General features: G+C 38.8%; 1 protein-coding gene across 3 annotated transcripts in view; it reads right to left on the bottom strand.

Moving 5' to 3' along the window:
* The window catches only part of LOC306853973 (BCAS3 microtubule associated cell migration factor), a 252,960-nt gene that overhangs the window by 176,933 nt on the left and 57,071 nt on the right, over positions 1-18,956 (bottom strand). For all 3 annotated transcript variants that reach the window (XM_079391712.1, XM_079391713.1, XM_079391714.1), the window contains exons 15-16: positions 14,832-15,096; positions 4,239-4,389 (exon numbers count right to left, since the gene is read on the bottom strand). In XM_079391712.1, the coding sequence (XP_079247838.1) occupies positions 4,239-4,389; positions 14,832-15,096 (416 nt within the window). The remainder of the gene's footprint in view (positions 1-4,238; positions 4,390-14,831; positions 15,097-18,956) is intronic.

Here is an 18,956-nt window from a genome sequence, read left to right on the forward strand (position 1 = left end):
AAATATCAACATTGGCTTCCAGAAATCGCTTACCCTGCCTTTAAGCCTCAAAATGCACATGTAAAACATGTAAAAGATATTTAAAAAGGCAAAAGTCAATAAGTCTTTTATGAGATTTGATTTGAATAAATACTACCAATATTAAAAATGTTGTAATATTGGTGCTTGTTGAGCATAAGATAAATGGTAAAACTGTGTAAACATTAAATGGAACTGAAACAGGAATTAGCATGAGACTAAAAAAAAAGCTCAAGGGGCTCTGGCACCTCATTGTCGAAGTCCACCACACACAACTGCAAAAATTATTATTATGTTTTCCATAAAATATGCTTCTTCAAAGCCCTTACAATAATGCTATTTCCTGTTATAGTCTGTATTTAAGGACAGCAATAAGTCACCAAAACAAAGGTCATTCAATCATGTCCAAAACATGACAAGCATAGGTGGGATTCACATCCTTTTAGCACCATCACTACAGTCTAAATATATCAATATTCAAGTAAACAGTCTAAAAATGGCACTAATCTGGCTGATTAAGTGACTCTGGAGGAGGAATTAAAGAACAAAAGGAGGTTACTCAGTAGAAAGCTTACTCATCACTTAGCAGACACACGGAAAACGGGAGATGAAGTCATCAGGGCTGATATCAGAACTCATTGCGCTGGCTGATTTGACAGCTGAAATCAGGAGAACAGCTGAAGTGGTTCACAGAAAAAGAAGGTCACACATTGACACAGCTCCTGGAACGGCACAGTACATTAAGACAGTGCAAGACTCACACTGTTGTCTCACCCGAGAGGACCAGACGCTTCTCAGGAGTTTTCAGAGAGTAAAACATTAGATGAGCATTAATACTGAACTACGCTGGAATAAAAGATCTAAAAGTCTGAAACTGGGGAATAATGGTTGGAACATTTTTTCCACTTGATTACAGACTGGAGAAAAAAAAAATTTCTGTGAACTGAAATAAAGCTGAAATACAAAATGCATAAGTATACATATTAGACTAAATAATTCAATTGGAACTGTTGCCTTGCCAACTAATTGAAATAAGTTGAAGTACTAAATTTACTAAAACTAAAATGGATTAAATTCTATTTTTTTTTTTGTTATATTTAAGGGCTTTTTATGCCTTTATTGTGAGAGGACAATGGAGAGCTGATAGGAAAGCACTGGGAGGAGAGAGCGGAGCAGGATTGGCAAAGGACCTTGAGGCGGGATTTGAAATCGGGTTGCCGTGAGCGCAGTTGCGCTATATGACGACGCACTAACCACAAGGCTGTGTTGTGTAGCCTGATTCCTCAATATCAGTCATTTATTTTTAATAGTTCAAAAAGACAAGTTACCAGTTAGAATCAGTCTAAAACCCTGTATAAACCATTAACAAAGACTGATTTCCTTTTTTTTTCTGATGTGAGCAAATTCAAGTGAGAAAATAAATCTTCTAATTCGTCGCCGGCTTTTTGTTTTGCTGTCTCTCCCCCGCGCTTCTGTATTCGTGACTTCTCACCGGCACGTGCACGACGTGTAAGTCCTACGTCATCCGCCTGGCCGGAACGACTTGCATGTATGACAGTCAGCAGACGTGAGAAAAAAGTATTTATAACATTTTAAATATGGATATTTTTCTTACAAAAACGCATCGATTCGCAACAGGGGCCTTTATTTACCCCCCAGAGCCGTGTGAGGCATGTTTTATTATGGATGCATGCACTTGATTTGATTACTTTTGGACTGTTGAAAAAAAAAAACCCCACCTACTCCCATTCTAACGCTTGGAAGAGCAAGGATAATTTTTAATATAAGTCCGATTGGATTCGTCTGAAAGAAGAAATTCATATACACCTAGGAGGCTTTGAGGGTGAGTAAAGCATGGGCTAATTTTTATTTTTGGGTGAACTAACACCACTTCCACTAAAAGGCACTCAAATCAATGCTGTGTTAATGCCCAATATGATTCACTTGGAGGTAGACGGTATGGCCAAAAAGAGTTTCAACCCGCTTTCCTCCCACACCAGCTCGTTTGATTCAGCCACAAAGCCAAACGTCCAGTTGCGTTATTACAGAGACTCTGTCTGCAAAGAGGACGATCTCCCATGTGGTGCCCAGGTCCTCTGCCATTCTCTGCCACAGCTCTGAGTGCTGAACATCTGAGGGTAGAGTTTTTTGGGCATGTTGATGGGCAAAGAGAATATGAGCAGAGACAGGTGGGTGCGGGGAAACAGCTGACTGACTGACATATGTGAAGTGAAGTGACATACTGCCAAGTATGGTGACCCATACTCGGAATTCGTGCTCTGCATTTGACCCATCCAACGTGCACACACACAGCAGTGAACACATACACACACCGTGAACACACACCCGGAGCAGTGGGCAGCCATTTATGCTGCGGCGCCCGGGGAGCAGTAGGGGGTTCGGTGCCTTGCTCAAGGGCACCTCAGTCGTGGTATTGAGGGTGGAGAGAGCGCTGGACTCTGCGCTGGCCCAGAGTCCCACCTACAATCCCTGCCGGCCCGAGACTTGAACCCGCAACCTTTGGATTACGACTCTCTAACCATTAGGCCACGATTTATATACATAGACAGACATACAACAGGATTCAGCACAACATAGGACGTCTCTTGTGTGCCGCCACATATGCTAGCCTCAGCTAAGGAGAGTAAGATAAGGGATGAAATGGGACTGGACTCGAGGAGTGTGACGTCTACTCTGTCACAATGTACAGCCTTGGACTCAGCATGTCTGTTGAAAAAAGGCAGTTTGAATGGGCACTGAGAGCATACGAGGTCTTCAAAGCTAGAAACTAAACCAAACGCAAGGCTAAATTATTCAAACTTCAAACTGATGCACCCTTGACGACTCTTCAAATCAAAACTAGATGAGCGAGAGCCCTTAAAACAACCACAGCGCAAAGTGTTTATCATGACAATGTGCAGCATGGCCTTGTATAAATCTCCCTATTTAAAGTTGACCCGATGTGCCACTGTTTCGTTAGCAAATTTCCCATTCAAACTTTGCATTTAAATAAAAATAAACAATTGCAATAAGTCATAATTATGTTTAGTCAGTATGTAAATGCGCACTGCAGTCATTGATATGGCAACCAGTCTTTACCGGTGTGTTCATGTTACATGGAGGGCGACCGCACGCTGTGTCCAGTGATTGTAATACATCTGGCTTGGGAAGTAACGACCGAGTACAGCAAAGATCCATATGCGGGAGAAAGCAGGTTTGCATGTTTGTGTAAATTCAGGCAATCATCTGGCAAATGACGGTTTGATGACACTTAAGTGCTTCAGCATGAGTCGCGAGTTCATGCAAACTCATGTCATGTTTCAAATCCACGACACAGTTCTCGCAAATGAGAAATGCTATCATCAGCGATGGCTGGAGCATTCATGGTCTTGACATGCCCAGAGACTCATAACAATAGCATTTCGCTAAACTGCTTAACAATGGACAATGTAGCCTGGTCTGCAGCAAAATATAACTTTCTACACTAAATTGACATTTATGACCTGTCTATCAGATGGCATAGACCAATATGTTTTAAGACACTACCTATAATAACTACCTTGTGCCTTAAAATGACAATGAAATTTACATTGAGACCTCTTCTTGGCTTGAAGTGACAGCAAATGACAGTTGATTATGACCAGAAAACTGCCAGTAGGTCAAATAAGTAGCAGACTACTTATCCAGTCAGAATATAGGGGAAGGGGTGTGTGGCCAAGTATGGTGACCCATACTCGGAATTTGTGCTCTGTATTTAACCCATCCAAGTGTACACACAGTAGTGAACATACACCCGGAGCAGTGGGCAGCCATTGCTGTGGCACCCGGGGAGCAGTTGGGGGTTCGGTGCCTTGCTCAAGGGTCTCACCTCAGTCGTGGTATTGAGGGTGGAGAGAGTGTTGGTTATTCACTCGACCACCTACAATCCCTGCCGGACCTGAGACTCAAACCCACGACCTTCAGGTTACAAGTCCAACTCTCTATCCATTAGGCCACGACCGCCCTAATGCCTTGAGTGTTAGCATTTCATTTTCATTGTTAAACAGAAACGTTTCAGTTTCACAATTATGATTTTTAAGAGTTGACGATTTGTCTTGCACTTCAGTTTGAATTCAATTGTTCATCTAAAATTATTAGTAAATCATGATTTGTATTGTGTTATAACATTAAAAGGCTCATATAAATGCCTTTAAGTGTTTAAATAGTGTGGAAAAACCCACCCAGTGCGCTTGGTGATAGTGCCCAAGGTCATCGGCTGCTTGATCTGAGCCAGCGGAAGCACGACCGTCAAACTGGCTAATGGAGACAGGCGTGGGTTACCCATGTTGTTGTTGGTGAAGTTGTTAAAGGATTCTTGACTGGTGAGTTTGGCTATGGAAGAAAAGGGAGAAAAATGAAGAATGTCAGTTTGTATTAACATTAAAAATTTGATAGGTCACATTTTTTAAGCTACTACCTTCTTTTAGCAAGGATACATTAAAAATTATATAAAATAACACATTAATACATTTTACATGAGATTTCAATTTGTTGTTTTAAACTTTTGATTCAAAGATTCCTTAAGTCTTAAGCACCAAATCACATATTACAATGATTTCTGAAGGATCATGTGACACTGATGACGTAAAATGATGAAAATTTTAAAACTATAATAATAAACTATAATAATATTTCACAATATTCCTGTTTTTCCTGCATTTTTGATCAAAATAAATGCAGCCTCGGTGAGCAAAAGCAACATCTTTCAAAAACATTAAATCAACAGCCTGTTAAATATTTACTGCTGTGTGGTATGAAAAGAGATTTTCAAAAATAATTCTGAACGGTCAGCCTTCAAGTCATGCTAAAACACACAATTAATTAATAGCATATCCTCTTAGAGAAACAAACACAACAGATCTGCTCTCCCCTTAATTATGCACTTTTAATCAGTTTTCATTTGTTTTTATGTGTTGCCTTTCATTCCAACTATACAGGAATCAATATATGCTTCCATGCACTTCTTAAAGCAAAAACATTATAGTGCAGATGTACGCTACACAAATATTCCACACAAAGTTGAAGTGCTGCTTTTTGTGTTTTTAACTCCATTATTTTTTTTCCCTTTCAACATACAATATTTCAGACCAGCCCAATAATCTCAGCGAACATTTTCCTTGCTTCCATTGTAATATCGCCAGGAAGAGGGTATTCAGGGGGGTCGGAGAAATACCTGAGACACAAAACAATGATTATCTGAGGGCAAAAGCGCTGAGAGCGGCCGTGCCACAGTGTTGGAGGGGTTTTAGATCATTAGCCAGCCTCTCTGTCTCTCTCTAATACCCAGAAACGCCGTCTTTGTGCTTAACCAAAGAGAGGCCATTTAGGCCTCATGGCCCTCGATAAAGGTCTGCTTTGGCTGGAGACATTACACAAACCCCTGCGCCATTCCACACAGGGCCCGGATTTCAAGGGCCCTTCACATTTCAAAACCACTACACCCCAAGCGCAGCCACCTTTTGTGTGTAAGAGCAGCAGAAAAGGAATTTGAACAGGAAGCAGCCTGAAAACCCATAATGGTGCTTCTGATGGACAAAGACGAGGAGTAGAGGAAGAAAAATCTTAATGAATTTAGCATCTTTCCAAGAAGGGCACACTCAGTCTTGACGCACTTTTTAACCCCCACTAAATCAAACGCCCGTGGACACGCACGCAAACAGCCAGCGTCACGGCGGCAAAGCTTAAGCCCTCCAAAAGCAGACGTCTCGCACAGGATGATGTGAAACTCAGCCACCGCATGACGTCAACCCGAGTGTGGCAGGCTTGGCCGAAACCCTCAAGAATGGCACGTCCGAGAGCGGCAAGGCGCCTGGCCAGTCAAAACGATACTGCTTATGGAGCCGTCATTTGATTAATGACTCATGTGTGATGGCCTGCGCAGTGATACATGACAAGCCAATGGAAAGAAGATCCATCAATGCAAATCCACTGCCGTCGCAGGCCTAACTCCAAGAGGCCGGCCGGGTAGCCCTCTGTCACCTGACCCTTCTGTTCAAGCTCACTCCGCTCCATTTGCATTTTCTTCTAATGGCACAGACCTGGTCGCCCTGTCACTGATATCTTGTTTTTCTCCCCCAAGCTGTTCTATTTGCATCTGATAAAGCAATGAACACAAGCGATCCATCTAAGCTGACGCTTTCCATTCGTTATTTGCTTCATTTGCACACATAAACCTAAAAAAACAACATTCGTACGCAAACGTCGTTCCATTTTAATCGCATCACCACCGAAGTGAACAAAAAAAAATGCAACGTCTATGGCCGCCAATGCGAATAACGTTCCCAGGGACAGAATAATCGCAGGACGTTCCAAAGTGTCAACGCTGAGAAATCGCCAGGCTTTAGGAGCATCTGCAGAAGACTTGAATTCCTAGAAAAAAGTCGTGCTCTCCCGATTTGGGACTACTTTGATATATTCTGTTTCACCCATTCATGTCTTTCGCGCTTGTCCAGGTTTCCCAGACATGCTCCTGTAAGAGCGTAGTTCACAGGAGGTAGGGATTAGGATGGGAGGGGAGGAGGAAAAAAAAAAAAAGAAAAAGAGGGATGAGTGGAGAGGAAAAGGAACAATGGCGGTACTGCCGAACTCAGGGGGAAGGCGCTGTCATGTCAAGTCTGCCTGTGCCAATTCCCAGAGCTATCATTATTAAAATACACACTTTCAAAGGAGGAGTGCTACAAGTGGAAAGGGAGGGAGTAAGTAAAAGGAGAGGCCAGAAAGCGCCGGATAAAAGCAGTCCCGGTGGACAAAGTGAAAACAAATTAAAAGAACCATTATAAAACACAGATGCTGCAAAGAAAATAAACTTCACAAGATTTACTGTTTTCAGAAGAAATCAGACATTGGTGGAAAAGCCATTTCTGGTTGCTTCTGCTTTTACAGTATATGCTCGCTGCTATTTTCAGGCTTGCAGTGGGGTTAAGCCAGCCTATGTGAAAATGGCCAACTGCCAGTATTTTCCCCAACTGCCAGTGAATGAGAGTGCTTTTAAAGTGACAGCAGAGCTTTTTTCTTGCAAAGATTTTGGGTTGTATGGCATCCGCTTTAATGAGCAGAAACATTATATGAAACTTCCTGCTATTACCAGACGTCGTGCCGTACGAGTATTTTCCCCGTATGACTTCAAACTGCATAATAAAATGTACGTTTTCCGCTTCCCCTCGTGTGCTGATTTCACTTCAGAAGTCGCCGTATGATTACAAGCCATTACATCATGACCAAAATTATTCACTGCTGTATAATAGCAATATACGTATTTAGAAAATGTGAAAGCATTCAAGCATGTAATTTATTAGCTAAACTACATCCGAACGTCTGGCTACGAGGCTGTCTGAAATCAGATCCAATAGTTTACAACATGTCAGCATTTACAGCTCATCAGAGGAGCACCTTGGTGACAGTGGGAATCTACACTCTTCTGTGGCTCAGATAACAGCCTTACTGAAACCATATGTGAGCGAGTTTGTTTGCAAGGCAATGTGTGTGTGAGAGGATGTTTCACCTCAGACGAGCAGACTTTGCAAACGGTGCATGAGAAGATGAACAGGAAGGCATCCGCAGACTCAATCAATGCACCTCGGCATGTGGCTCTGATCAGGAGCACGTAATCGGATCATGTCAATTTACTTATGGGTAAGTGGGAACCGTATTCTCTCCTCCCTGTCATGAACACTGCAGTGTCATTTCAGACATGTCTAAATGAAACCCTATGCTGGTCTGTCAGAGGGGGGAAAAAATAAATGTTTTAGTGAATAAGCTCAATTCAAAGCACCAGGATGTCAATCAACTCGCTGCCTGATAGCGTCGTAACAGCTATAGACACTGAGGGGCACCCCCAATATTCAAATTGGTGGTTGATGAATATGGGTTTATAATGGCTGATTCTTAAATTATTACATTTAATGCTGCTCAGATAAGAATCAGTGATATCACCTAAAAGAATAACCCAAAAATAAGAATGACTACATGGAGAAATTGATTTATAATAAATAAAAGTTGAAAATAAACAATTATTAATAAACTATACTATATTAATACAAATGCTAATTAAATAATTTGTGTTTTTATGTAAAAAAATATACATACATAAAATAAAATGTAATATAAATCAAAATATACAAGGCCCAATTTAAAATAATTACATAAAAAAAGACCAGTGCAATTCCAGTGCTGTAGCAGCTAACTGAAAAGGAAATGTGGGAGAATTTCCTGTTTCTTGTGCCCGTGCCATGGACGTGTTAAACAGCACTGACAAATGATGTTTCCTTTAATAAATATTTTTTAAAATTGTTCTAGCCTTCTAATGTCAATAATCAAAATTTCTTAGAACTCAAAAGCTCTATTGCGTTTCCAAAAGCACACTAAAGTGGTAATCTTACCCTGCCTAGACCAAGCACTATTTTCAAACTTATTAATGTAATTAAAATATCTAGTATCCAACCACAACATCAACTGTGCAGAACTGCCACGTTCATAATTACAACCAAAATTACAAACCAAAGGTGGTTTTAACTGGTAGAAGCCTAAAAAGTGTCTGCGTTAAATAATATCAAAGCATCTACTATAAGAAATTAAAAACCAGACACTCCATCATTACTAGTCTTGATTTTACAATTTAAAAAACACGCATATCCAACAGCTGTTTCAGCCACAAAATAGGCAATATAATCCATTTATTTGCTTACCATAAAATTATACAGTGCAAACAGAAACATATTTAATTTCCTCAGTGCAGTTTGTGGTTTTGGTCACACATAAAAAAGCCTGACAAAGAAAAAATATAAAGTACTCAACCACCAAAGCTAATAAAGCTTTGATAAAGATAAAGATAAAATATAGAAACACAATATAGAGAATTATTAATACTTCAAAGAATCATATCAGACTTGCTGACAGCAAGAGGAGAAATGCTGCATTGCATCAGGGTACAGTGAAAATTTGACTGTGGGACAGTGCAGGGACTCAGGTCATGAGAAGTGTCAAAATCACATTTCCTCACAGTGGGAAAGGGCAGCACATCATCATGGCTCACTCTGCCTGATAAAGACACACCAGCCCACTCAAAAAGTTTTCGCATGAGAGAGAGACAAACAAAACACATAAAAAAGAAAAAACATACCAGGCCACCCAGGCCAAACAACAACACAGTCTCAATGAGATGTTTACATTCACCATGCCAAGGGAAAGACAATGCTACAAGAAAAAAACTGGAAAAACAATCAAATAAACAGATTTTCTTAATAAAAACTGTAATTAAGATCAACGTTAAGCATTAAAACTATAAAAATGTCCAGTAAAATGGAATATGATCAAACAACAAATATGTATGACTATATAAAGTACAACTGTTTAAAACTGCTATATTTTCTGGAAACAAAACAAGCATACTTTACTAAAAGCAAACAATAAAATATTACAATATTACTAAGATAGATAGAACGATAGAACGACAGAACGACAGATAGATAGATAGATAGATAGATAGATAGATAGATAGATAGATAGATAGATAGATAGATAGATAGATAGATAGATAGATAGATAGATAGATAGATAGATAGATAGATAGATAGATAGATAGATAGATAGATAGATAGATATAAAATGTTGTAATATTTTATTGTTTGCTTTTAGAAATGTATGCTTGTTTATTTATATATATTTATATATACACATATACATATATATACACATACATTAAAAAATGTAATATTTTCAGTGACATTTAAAAAACAAACAAATGTGAGATTAAGTAATTAACAAAAAAAAAAAGTTAAAAATCTAGTCAAAAACGACCACATAAAATAAAAAGCCACAACAAATAATTTATCTTTAAGGCATAAATCAGAGAGGAAGCATTGCTGTTTGCTTTTAAGAGGAGGCCATTCATAAAATTCAGGACAAATTACAGAGTAACTCCGGTCCTTTTGCTGGATTAGATTCATATTAAGACAAAACGTAGTGGCATGATTCAGGCCTAAGTATTTTTCCTCTCTCTGCCAATGGAGCGAAATAAGCTCCTTCATTTGAAACTGGCCTGTCAACAAAAATCTGACAACACAGCACCACACAGAGGCCTGGACTAGTACTGTGCTTAGCAGTTATTACTCAGTAACCTGAGTAATAACTCTTCAGCATAGGGAGTCTGAATGAGACCGTACATGATGCAGAGTTGTGGTATGTTAAAACAAGAGCGGCACTTTGATGCCTGGGCTGACTGCTAGTCTGTTGTTTTGTGAGTGGAGGAGATGAGCTTTATCTTTGAGAGCCAGAGAGCCGCTGTGAAGCTGTGATGGAATTTAAGAGTGTGTGTGTGTGCCACAAACAAGAGAGGAGGCAGTTTGTGATTACAGAGAGTGTTTGCTGGCCCTGGCTGTACAGATCAGATCGGCTCATCTGGCTGCATGTCCGACAGACACACAGACACACACACACACAGAGAGAGAGAGAGAGTAAACAGAAGAGATCTGATGGTTGTAAATGATTCAGCACAGGACTCTGTGAGTGTGACACACACTTTACCGCCACATTCGACATGAAAGCAAAATTTATAATCTGCTCTAAAGGCACTACAGCCCAACAACAGACAATAAATGGAAGATGAAAGTCCCATTTAATCCCATATTTCAAATGCAGATATCTAGATTTGATGTCATATACAAATACAGCGGGCTCCAAAAGTCTGAGAGCTCTAACGAAAAACTATCTAATTATATTATAACATTTGAGTGAAAAAGTTACATAACTGAATACATTCTTTTCAAAGCAAATTACACAATTATTAAGGTCTGTCATTTTTAGTGTGCATTTAAATTAAATTAAATTAAGGGTGCATTTATTTGAAAGATTCATAAGGTATATATTCAGTACAGTATAATTGTGGAAATATTATTGCCATTTAAAGTAACAGTAAAGTAATAGTTTTCTATTTTAATATATTTTAAAATGCAATTTATTCTTATGGAAAAGCTGAATTTTCAGCATCATTACTTGAGTTTTCAGTGTCACATGATCTTTCAGAAATTACTTTAAATATCTCCAAATTTGCTTAATATTTTTGTGGAAACAGCGATACATTTTTTTCCCCCACGATTGCTCGATGAATATAAAGTTCAAAAGAACAGCATTTATTTGAAATGATGCATCCTCGCTGAAGAAAAAAAACAAAATCAAATTTTGGAACGTATATAATACATGAAAAAGTGAAAAAAGTATTTCAAGAGTTGAATGAATGCCATTTAGATTTGATCTGTGGCAAATTAATAACCACAGCGTTGAGCTTTTTAAAACAGTTTGCTCCAAACAACATTGTGTCATCAGTTCTGCAAAAGCATCCATGTCTGGCTGTTTTTGCTTTAAGATGATGAATGGTGTAAACAGACATAGCTACTGATAAAACAAGCCTGAAACCCAAACAAGCTGTATGCTGACATTAAATGGCTCAAAGGAAGTATCCCGTTATCCCTAACTCAATAACAGCGAATTAACAGCTTCCTGTTGCACCTTGTTTTTCCTTTCAAAATAGTCAATGAACATACGCAAAGGAGGAGACCACCAAGTTGTGTCAAACCGACACTGAATTTCCTGTGAGCTCAAAGCTAATGTGACCGCCTCAGTCCAGACGGCTCTTTCCATCGCTCTCCTCACATCCTCGTGCATGGCCAACACAGAGCTTAACCGCTGCACAGCATGGCTACCAAAGCCACATGTACCCCAAACACTCCTGTCAATGGAAACCATGCTTCAAATGTTATGCTTCAAAAACCATTTTCCTTTGGCTTTTTTTCAGTTATAGGTAGAAAAGTCAGACACTTAGCAGAAATCAGCACCTAAACGAATGAATTAACTGTCTGTTAACACTGAACAAAGAAGGACTTGTTGAATTATCTAACAATGCCATGAACCTAAGGCGAGGGGGATGTGGCTCCTAAAATAGATTGAAAAAAATCCACAATTAAACTAGGAGAGGAGAAAGCCCGATTGTGGTTTCTATTTTTACAGAGTGCCAGCTCTGAAGGATGTGTACTTCTCTAGTTCCTTCCCTAAATCAATGAGTTGTCACAGGAGACAATTGCCAGTCTACTGTTGTGGCTACTGCACCGCAGCTTTTCTTATCAAACATTTATTTCTGCCACCTCCGTTCACGCTCATGGACCCAAAAATGAACAAAACCGACGGAAAAGCAAACGGAAAAGTGACGCTGATAGCCTTTTCTCTTTTTGTGTCTGATAACTAATCATAGCGGAAAAGGATTTAAAAGTGTGACACCCACAAAACAATTTTGCTGATTTTAAAATGACGTAAAATGTAGAAATCCTGTTGTCATTACATCGTTTAGCAAACCAACAAGTACAAAAGTTTGGGGCCAAAGTACAAAAGTTTTTTTGTTTTTTTTTAGCAAAAATTTACTTTTATTTACTTTTTAAAATACTTTTATTCAGCAAAGATGCATTCAATTAAAAGTGACAATAAACACTAACATTAAAAAAAAGATTATTATTCCAAACAAATGCTGTTCTTTTGAAGAAAACATATACTGCATAATGCTTAACACAAAAATATTAAGCAGAACAACTGTTATCAACATTGATAGTAATAATAAATATTCCTTGAGCACCAAATCAGCATATTAGAATGATTTATGAAGATTCATGTGACACTGAAGACTGGATTAATAATGACAGATGAAAATTCAGCTTTACCATCACAGGAATAAATTACATTTTAAAATATATTAAAACAGTTGTTTTAAAATGTAATAATATTCCACAGTATTACTGTTTCATGGTATTTTTGATCAAATAAATGCAACCAATTGTAAATGTATTAAATTACAATTGATTAAATAAAGAAATACTTTCACTGCAATTCAGCTTATTAAACAAATGTGTCATTTGAAAAACAAATGTTTTGTCATATATTAGGAAGGTGAATTATAAAAGTGTGAAGAAGAGCAATGTGTAATTTGTAATAATTAAAATAAAATAAAAACTGAATGACCGGTATGAAAATAAAGCAAACATCTCCGGCAGGATATGTGAGTGGCTCAAGCATTCCAGCTCCAAGTATGAGCCCCCAGGAGAGGCCCTCAGGGACCATGGAAAAGTGCAGACCAAGGTTTGCCTCTAAGGCACATGAATTGCCTCAGACTTCTGTTTCTTAGATTACCCCATCCTGTTCCCAGTACAAAAAAATGTCACCTCAGAACCCTGTTGTCAAAGTGTCTCATCGGGCTGAAGGTGATAGGACTAATTGTTGACAGGTGCTTCTAATGCCCGGCTTTGAAAAGCGAGTCTGATTTACGACAGGGCTTCTGAGGCCCACTTTCATGGCTGCTGGTAACCATCCCTACACGGGACACCAAACATTCCGGCCCTGTGATGTCACAGCTTTGCTCAACTCAAAGTGAAAAAAAGTTATTTATTGATATTGTCTTTCAGACAGTAAAAAGTCACTCAAATTAATTATATGATTATTTAAAAAAAAAAAAAAAGAAGGAGGAGAATGTAATAGAAAATTACATATAAAAAAAAATATTTATGTATATATACAGTGGTGGCAAAATCATTAGAACAATAGTATTTTCACCAGCTAAAAGTTTTAAGTCAGTTATTTCTATCTTTTGCTGTAGTGTGTCAGTGTGAAATATCAGTTTACATTTCCAAATATTAATTTTGCCATTAATTGTAATAATCCAGTGAGTGAAAATACTAGTGTTCTAATAATATTGGCAACCACTGTAGGATTAAAAGTTAACATTTTTACTTTACAAATGTGGCACTTATAACATTATACACTGTCAAATAGATTATTCTAATGCTTAGATCTGTATTCAGATTTTGATAAAAGCAGCTTCTAAAAAAATTTAATAAATTATATTTATATAGTCCATAACATTTCAATTTTTACTTTAAAAATGTAGTGATGCTAAAAATCAGCAAGACGCAATGCAGTATTAACAGATTATTTTGATGCATTATTCTGAGGCTTCTAAATTTTATAAATAAATAAATAAACATTGTTTACATTTACTGATTTACATTTACGTTATTTAATTTAGCAAACTATTTTTTGAAGCGTCAGTATAGTGTTATTTGATATATGACTTTGGGTGACAGAGTAAGTGAGGCTCTCTTGAGCCCTTTGGGATGCTCTGCAAACACCCTGCGGCTGACTGGAGTCTCCTGTGTCCGTATCAGCGGGGTGCTTTCAGCGAGCACGGGGGTATTGATTAATCAGACCTATGCTTTATGGAGTGGGGAGTACTGATGGGCAAAGAACACTGACAGGCATGCCAGCTCCTGTGGCAATCAGCACAGAGATGAGAAGTGTGGGTGCGGGTGGGTGAGCGGGTGTGTATGTACGTAACAGTCAGACGTGGTCAATGTAAGAGTGTTTGCAGCCAGGGACAGTGTTTGACAAACATCACAGTGTTGTGACAGAGGTCAACAGGCTCAATCACAAGGTCTGCTAGGGTGACTCGATTAACCCCTGAATGGCCAGGATCTACTTGCTCCATTTCAAATTCGAGTAAGGTGCCTATTAGATAAGTGAAAAGGAATTCAAGAAACGTAAATACATGAAAATGTAAATATTACATATTAGAATTTATTTAATTCAATGTTACCAAAAAATATATTAAAAATAGTCCAGAGTGATTAATTAAAATTGTCTCATTTTACCATCTCAGTAGACTAGTGTTACTAACTTATGAACGATTGCAGAAGTGCAAGAGGTGCATAATGTTTCCAAAAAAATGCATAATGTTTGCCAACCGTGTAGTGGTGATCCAGATGGGCTACTAGAGAGGCCAGGAATGGGGCTACACCGGCCGCCCTGTTTGCTGCTCAGCTCTTGCTCGATCTCCTCTAGTCCGGCACTCTTCTGGAATCGGCTCATGCGATTGACCACGCGTGGAGACATGTGCGTGCGTGCGCATGGCGCTCCACCATACGGATTGATGGGAAAGACATGAGAGGTACCACGAAGTGTACTGATCACCACCCAGCGGCAGTCATGGCTGAAGCAGATGTCCTGCACCTAGAGCAAGGGTGAGAGAAGACAAAGGAAAGAATCTCAAAACCAGCTTTCAGATTAGAGTTGGTTCAGATTTGAAAATGAACAATCACCATTCAAATGTACGAAATCACCATTAAAGAATGTTTTTTGAGTGTAGGGTCTTGAGTGAACAATATGAACAATACAGCAATGCCTTTCCCTCAAAATTTGGCTTAACGTCAGAATGTCACAGAGGTAGAGGATCTTCATTTGTACTGGGACATTATCATTCACTGGTTGGAACAGCAGCCAGGCTAATTTTTTCTCTATTTGCTTTTCTGTTTTTGCCATGGGATGGGAATCCCGAGGTAACTAGGAATTACACATGCTTCAGTCTGGATCCAACCTCTTATGAAGATCTGAGATGACTGAACACCTGAGAAGAGATGATGCCAACCCCTCTGAGGACCTCAGATGACGACAACCCAGAACCAATGTACAAAACTACCAAATATGCTGATCTCAACACATAATCATTGCTGCTAATAGTGTTCACCATTTGTTTAAATACATGTCATTAACTAATTTCATGATTTTTACTGTGTATTTCTGTTGAAATGTTCAATGGTGCAAGTCATGAGAAAGTTTCCGGCAAATATAAACAGATAAAATCTCTAAAAAGTGTTTTGAAACGCTTGAGAGGAATGAGAAAGAGGTGTTGGGTAAACACGCCTAGGCACTGGGATGAAGAGGTTTCGGAACTGATCACCAGATCTTGGTTAATGGCATGAAAAACCTGAATATCTAACCTGGCTTTTGCATTTATAAACATCTTAAAACAGATGAACCATGAAACTGCAACAGTGTGTCCTGTGCTTCTTGTATTTACCACTCTTATGTTCAGTCTATGCTATTTTTAAATTGTTGGTCTGTGCATACATGTGTCAGATGGCTGTAGAATCACACCCTGTTTTTTCAGCATCTTGCGTCATGAGCGCCTTGAAATCCTATTCTGTTTTTGAATACAAGAATGTGCCCTATGTGAATGAATATAGATCTATGAATTGATGGTAGACCTTCTCCAAGACATGGTCCAGAAATCTTACGCTTAGCTTTCCCATACAGCACTCTGCCATCAGCAAGGTTCGGTTAATGGCTTTTTTACAGCACTTTTTATGGATAGCCATCAGCTACTGGAATGCAGCTGTCTGGAGATCTGTCTGATTCTAGGTCATTCTGCTCTATCTGTCTCAGATCAGTCTCACGCTGAATACGCCAACTCAGAGATGAGCAAATAAATCAAGATCAATGACCATTTCCTGTTCAGGGACGACGCCACTCCAGAGATTTTCACCTGGAGGTGTAAAAATAAGATTTAGGTGACCAAAGACAAGGACTGAGATCTATAAATTAGTTAATCAGAAATAAATCAAATGAGCTGTTTGGTCAGTCATGTGCTGCTCAGAACAGCTAAAACGGTGTATGGCTTCAGGCAACGCAGTCTGGTGGGTTATTTACCTTCACGCACACTAAGGTCAATCTGGAGCAGGCTGGGAGTCAGTACAAGCACAGTCAATCAGCCAGCAAGATAAGACCGTGTGCCTGCGTCCGCCCACAAGGCATTATCACTACTTTTATTTGTTCTGCTCAAGATAATGCGTCTTGGAGGGTGCTTGCTTTCTGCAGTTTGTGCTGTTTACAATGCCAGATCAAAGCCAACGCATGGCCAGGCAGCAAACCTGGCATGAGCCGGTGACAGATTAACCACCTGTCTCACCTCAGCAGAGCTGCGGGCCACCTCGGCCCTGTGCTCACAGAGGAGGGAAAACGAGAATGTTTTACACGCTCTGTTCCAGCTCTTTGCCATGCCTGGAGGTGCTGGGTAAGGTAATCACACCTTCAATATAAGGAGCAGGAACGAGAAGAACTTAAACTTCACCCACAGGCCAGTAACCAGCCTGTAAGTCTGCCTTTTTCACCAGGCTCAGAGTGCAATTGAAGGGTAAAGGGACAAAGAAAATTGTGAAAAGGAGAAGAAAAAAAAAAATACACTAATGGGCTTAATAAATAAGTGCAAAAGGAGTTAAAAACGACAAGTCTTTCTTATAGACATAACACTTGACTGTGCTTCAGTTACATGGCACTCATAGGCGAATAACATACAGTTTTTATTCCACTGCAGTGTTAATATTTGTCATGTAATGAAGGATTTAAATTGGGAGAAAAATGTCTGGCATGCTTTTAGACATCGAACGTGTCAGTGAGACTGCGAGAGTGTGAGTCTATGAACTATAGCAGAGATCAGGTTTGTGTGCATATCCAAACATGACACTGGCTGAGTAAGTAAGGGTCTAGGCCCTTTCGGAATAAATATTAGTTCTACTTAAGCAAATAAAACCTTACAATTTGCCAACTGAAGGAGATATTGTGGTGGAACAGCTGCAAGGCTAAATGGATGAAACAGCATTTAGGAGAGAGGAAAACTAAATCACTGCAGTTATTTCCCAAACTAATTTCTGCAATAACCCAATAGATCACAAAAGTAAATTAAACTTTAAAGCACCTAGATAGATTACCAAGGCTTGGCAGACGCTAATGATCAGATCATGTCCTTAGATGTCCGCTTCAACTATTCAACCTGAGTAAAGTTCCATAAAATACAAAAAAAGCATGTGGATTTGACCATCTTCTATTGGTTTAAAATACTAACATACGTATAAATAAATAAATGGATTGAAGAATGGTCAATATGTTATCATCAAATATGTCTTGAGACCACTGTACATTGCCTTAACCTAACTAGTAAACAAATTAAAATGAAAAAGAATAACTGTTACAAAGTGCAAATTAAAATAAAAAGTAAATAAAAATACAAAAAAAAAATAATTAAAACAGAATATTATTAAAACGGGAAAAAAATTATTTAATTATATAAAAATAAAATAAAATATTTGGCACTTCAAATCATGTGACTTGATAGAGATGTGCTGTTACTTCTCCAAGCAATCAACCCTGCCAGATGATACTAACGATTCTAGTTTTCACAGCAGTAAAGAAGTAATTGTGTTCTAGTTATAAATTGCAAATGTATTTTACTATGCTAAAGTTAGGCAAAATTGCAACAAATATGTGGCTAACTGGATGGACAAATTCCAAAGCCCAATTCTGTTTCAAATAACACCATTAGTTGTTCTACATTCGTAATTGATAAAGCTGGGATGAAATGGGAAAATGACAGAGCCTATATTTAGTGCTGCCAAGAGCCTATTTCCAGGGATTTAAGAGAGAGTGTTGTAAAGTCACAAGCGTGACCATATTGTCCCAGTGGGAATGTCCTCTCGTCCATGACCCCATAGCCTAAGATATCGTAGTTGTTACAAGCCCCAAGCTTGACCCCAAGGTGCAAGAGTAAAAGCTCCGGTCAGAAGCATAATCTAAGCTCTCACCAACCGTCTGAGGTATTTTTAGCAACTTTTTTCTTTTTTTGCAGCCTTGGTGATTGAAAACACATTGGCAACACTAATAGTTTCAGGTCTTCGGATTCCAGAGTGTTGAAAACTGAACATAGGAGCCACAGGGGAGGAAGTTTTAGAATAAGCAAAGACTAACTGCTGAGAGCACAAATATTTCACGTGGATCCACGTCATTTTATTTTGAACTGGGGGCAAAAGTTCTCCAGGTACAAAAAAATTCATGTGCTGTGACTATGGAAAAGCCCTGATGTTCTTAACCTTTAGTTCGTGGACAGTTGAACAGTAACTAGATCTTCAGATTACAGTTACACTCATATTTTTCATGTACACTGCAATAGCAAGGGACTATGTACCTCATTGTCGTGTTTAAGATCAATCAAATGGGTCATACCCACACTTTTTGTCTAACATACACTGCCCTATATAATA

This window comes from Barbus barbus, assembly GCF_936440315.1.
Source record: "Barbus barbus genome assembly, chromosome: 34".
Taxonomy (NCBI): domain Eukaryota; kingdom Metazoa; phylum Chordata; class Actinopteri; order Cypriniformes; family Cyprinidae; genus Barbus; species Barbus barbus.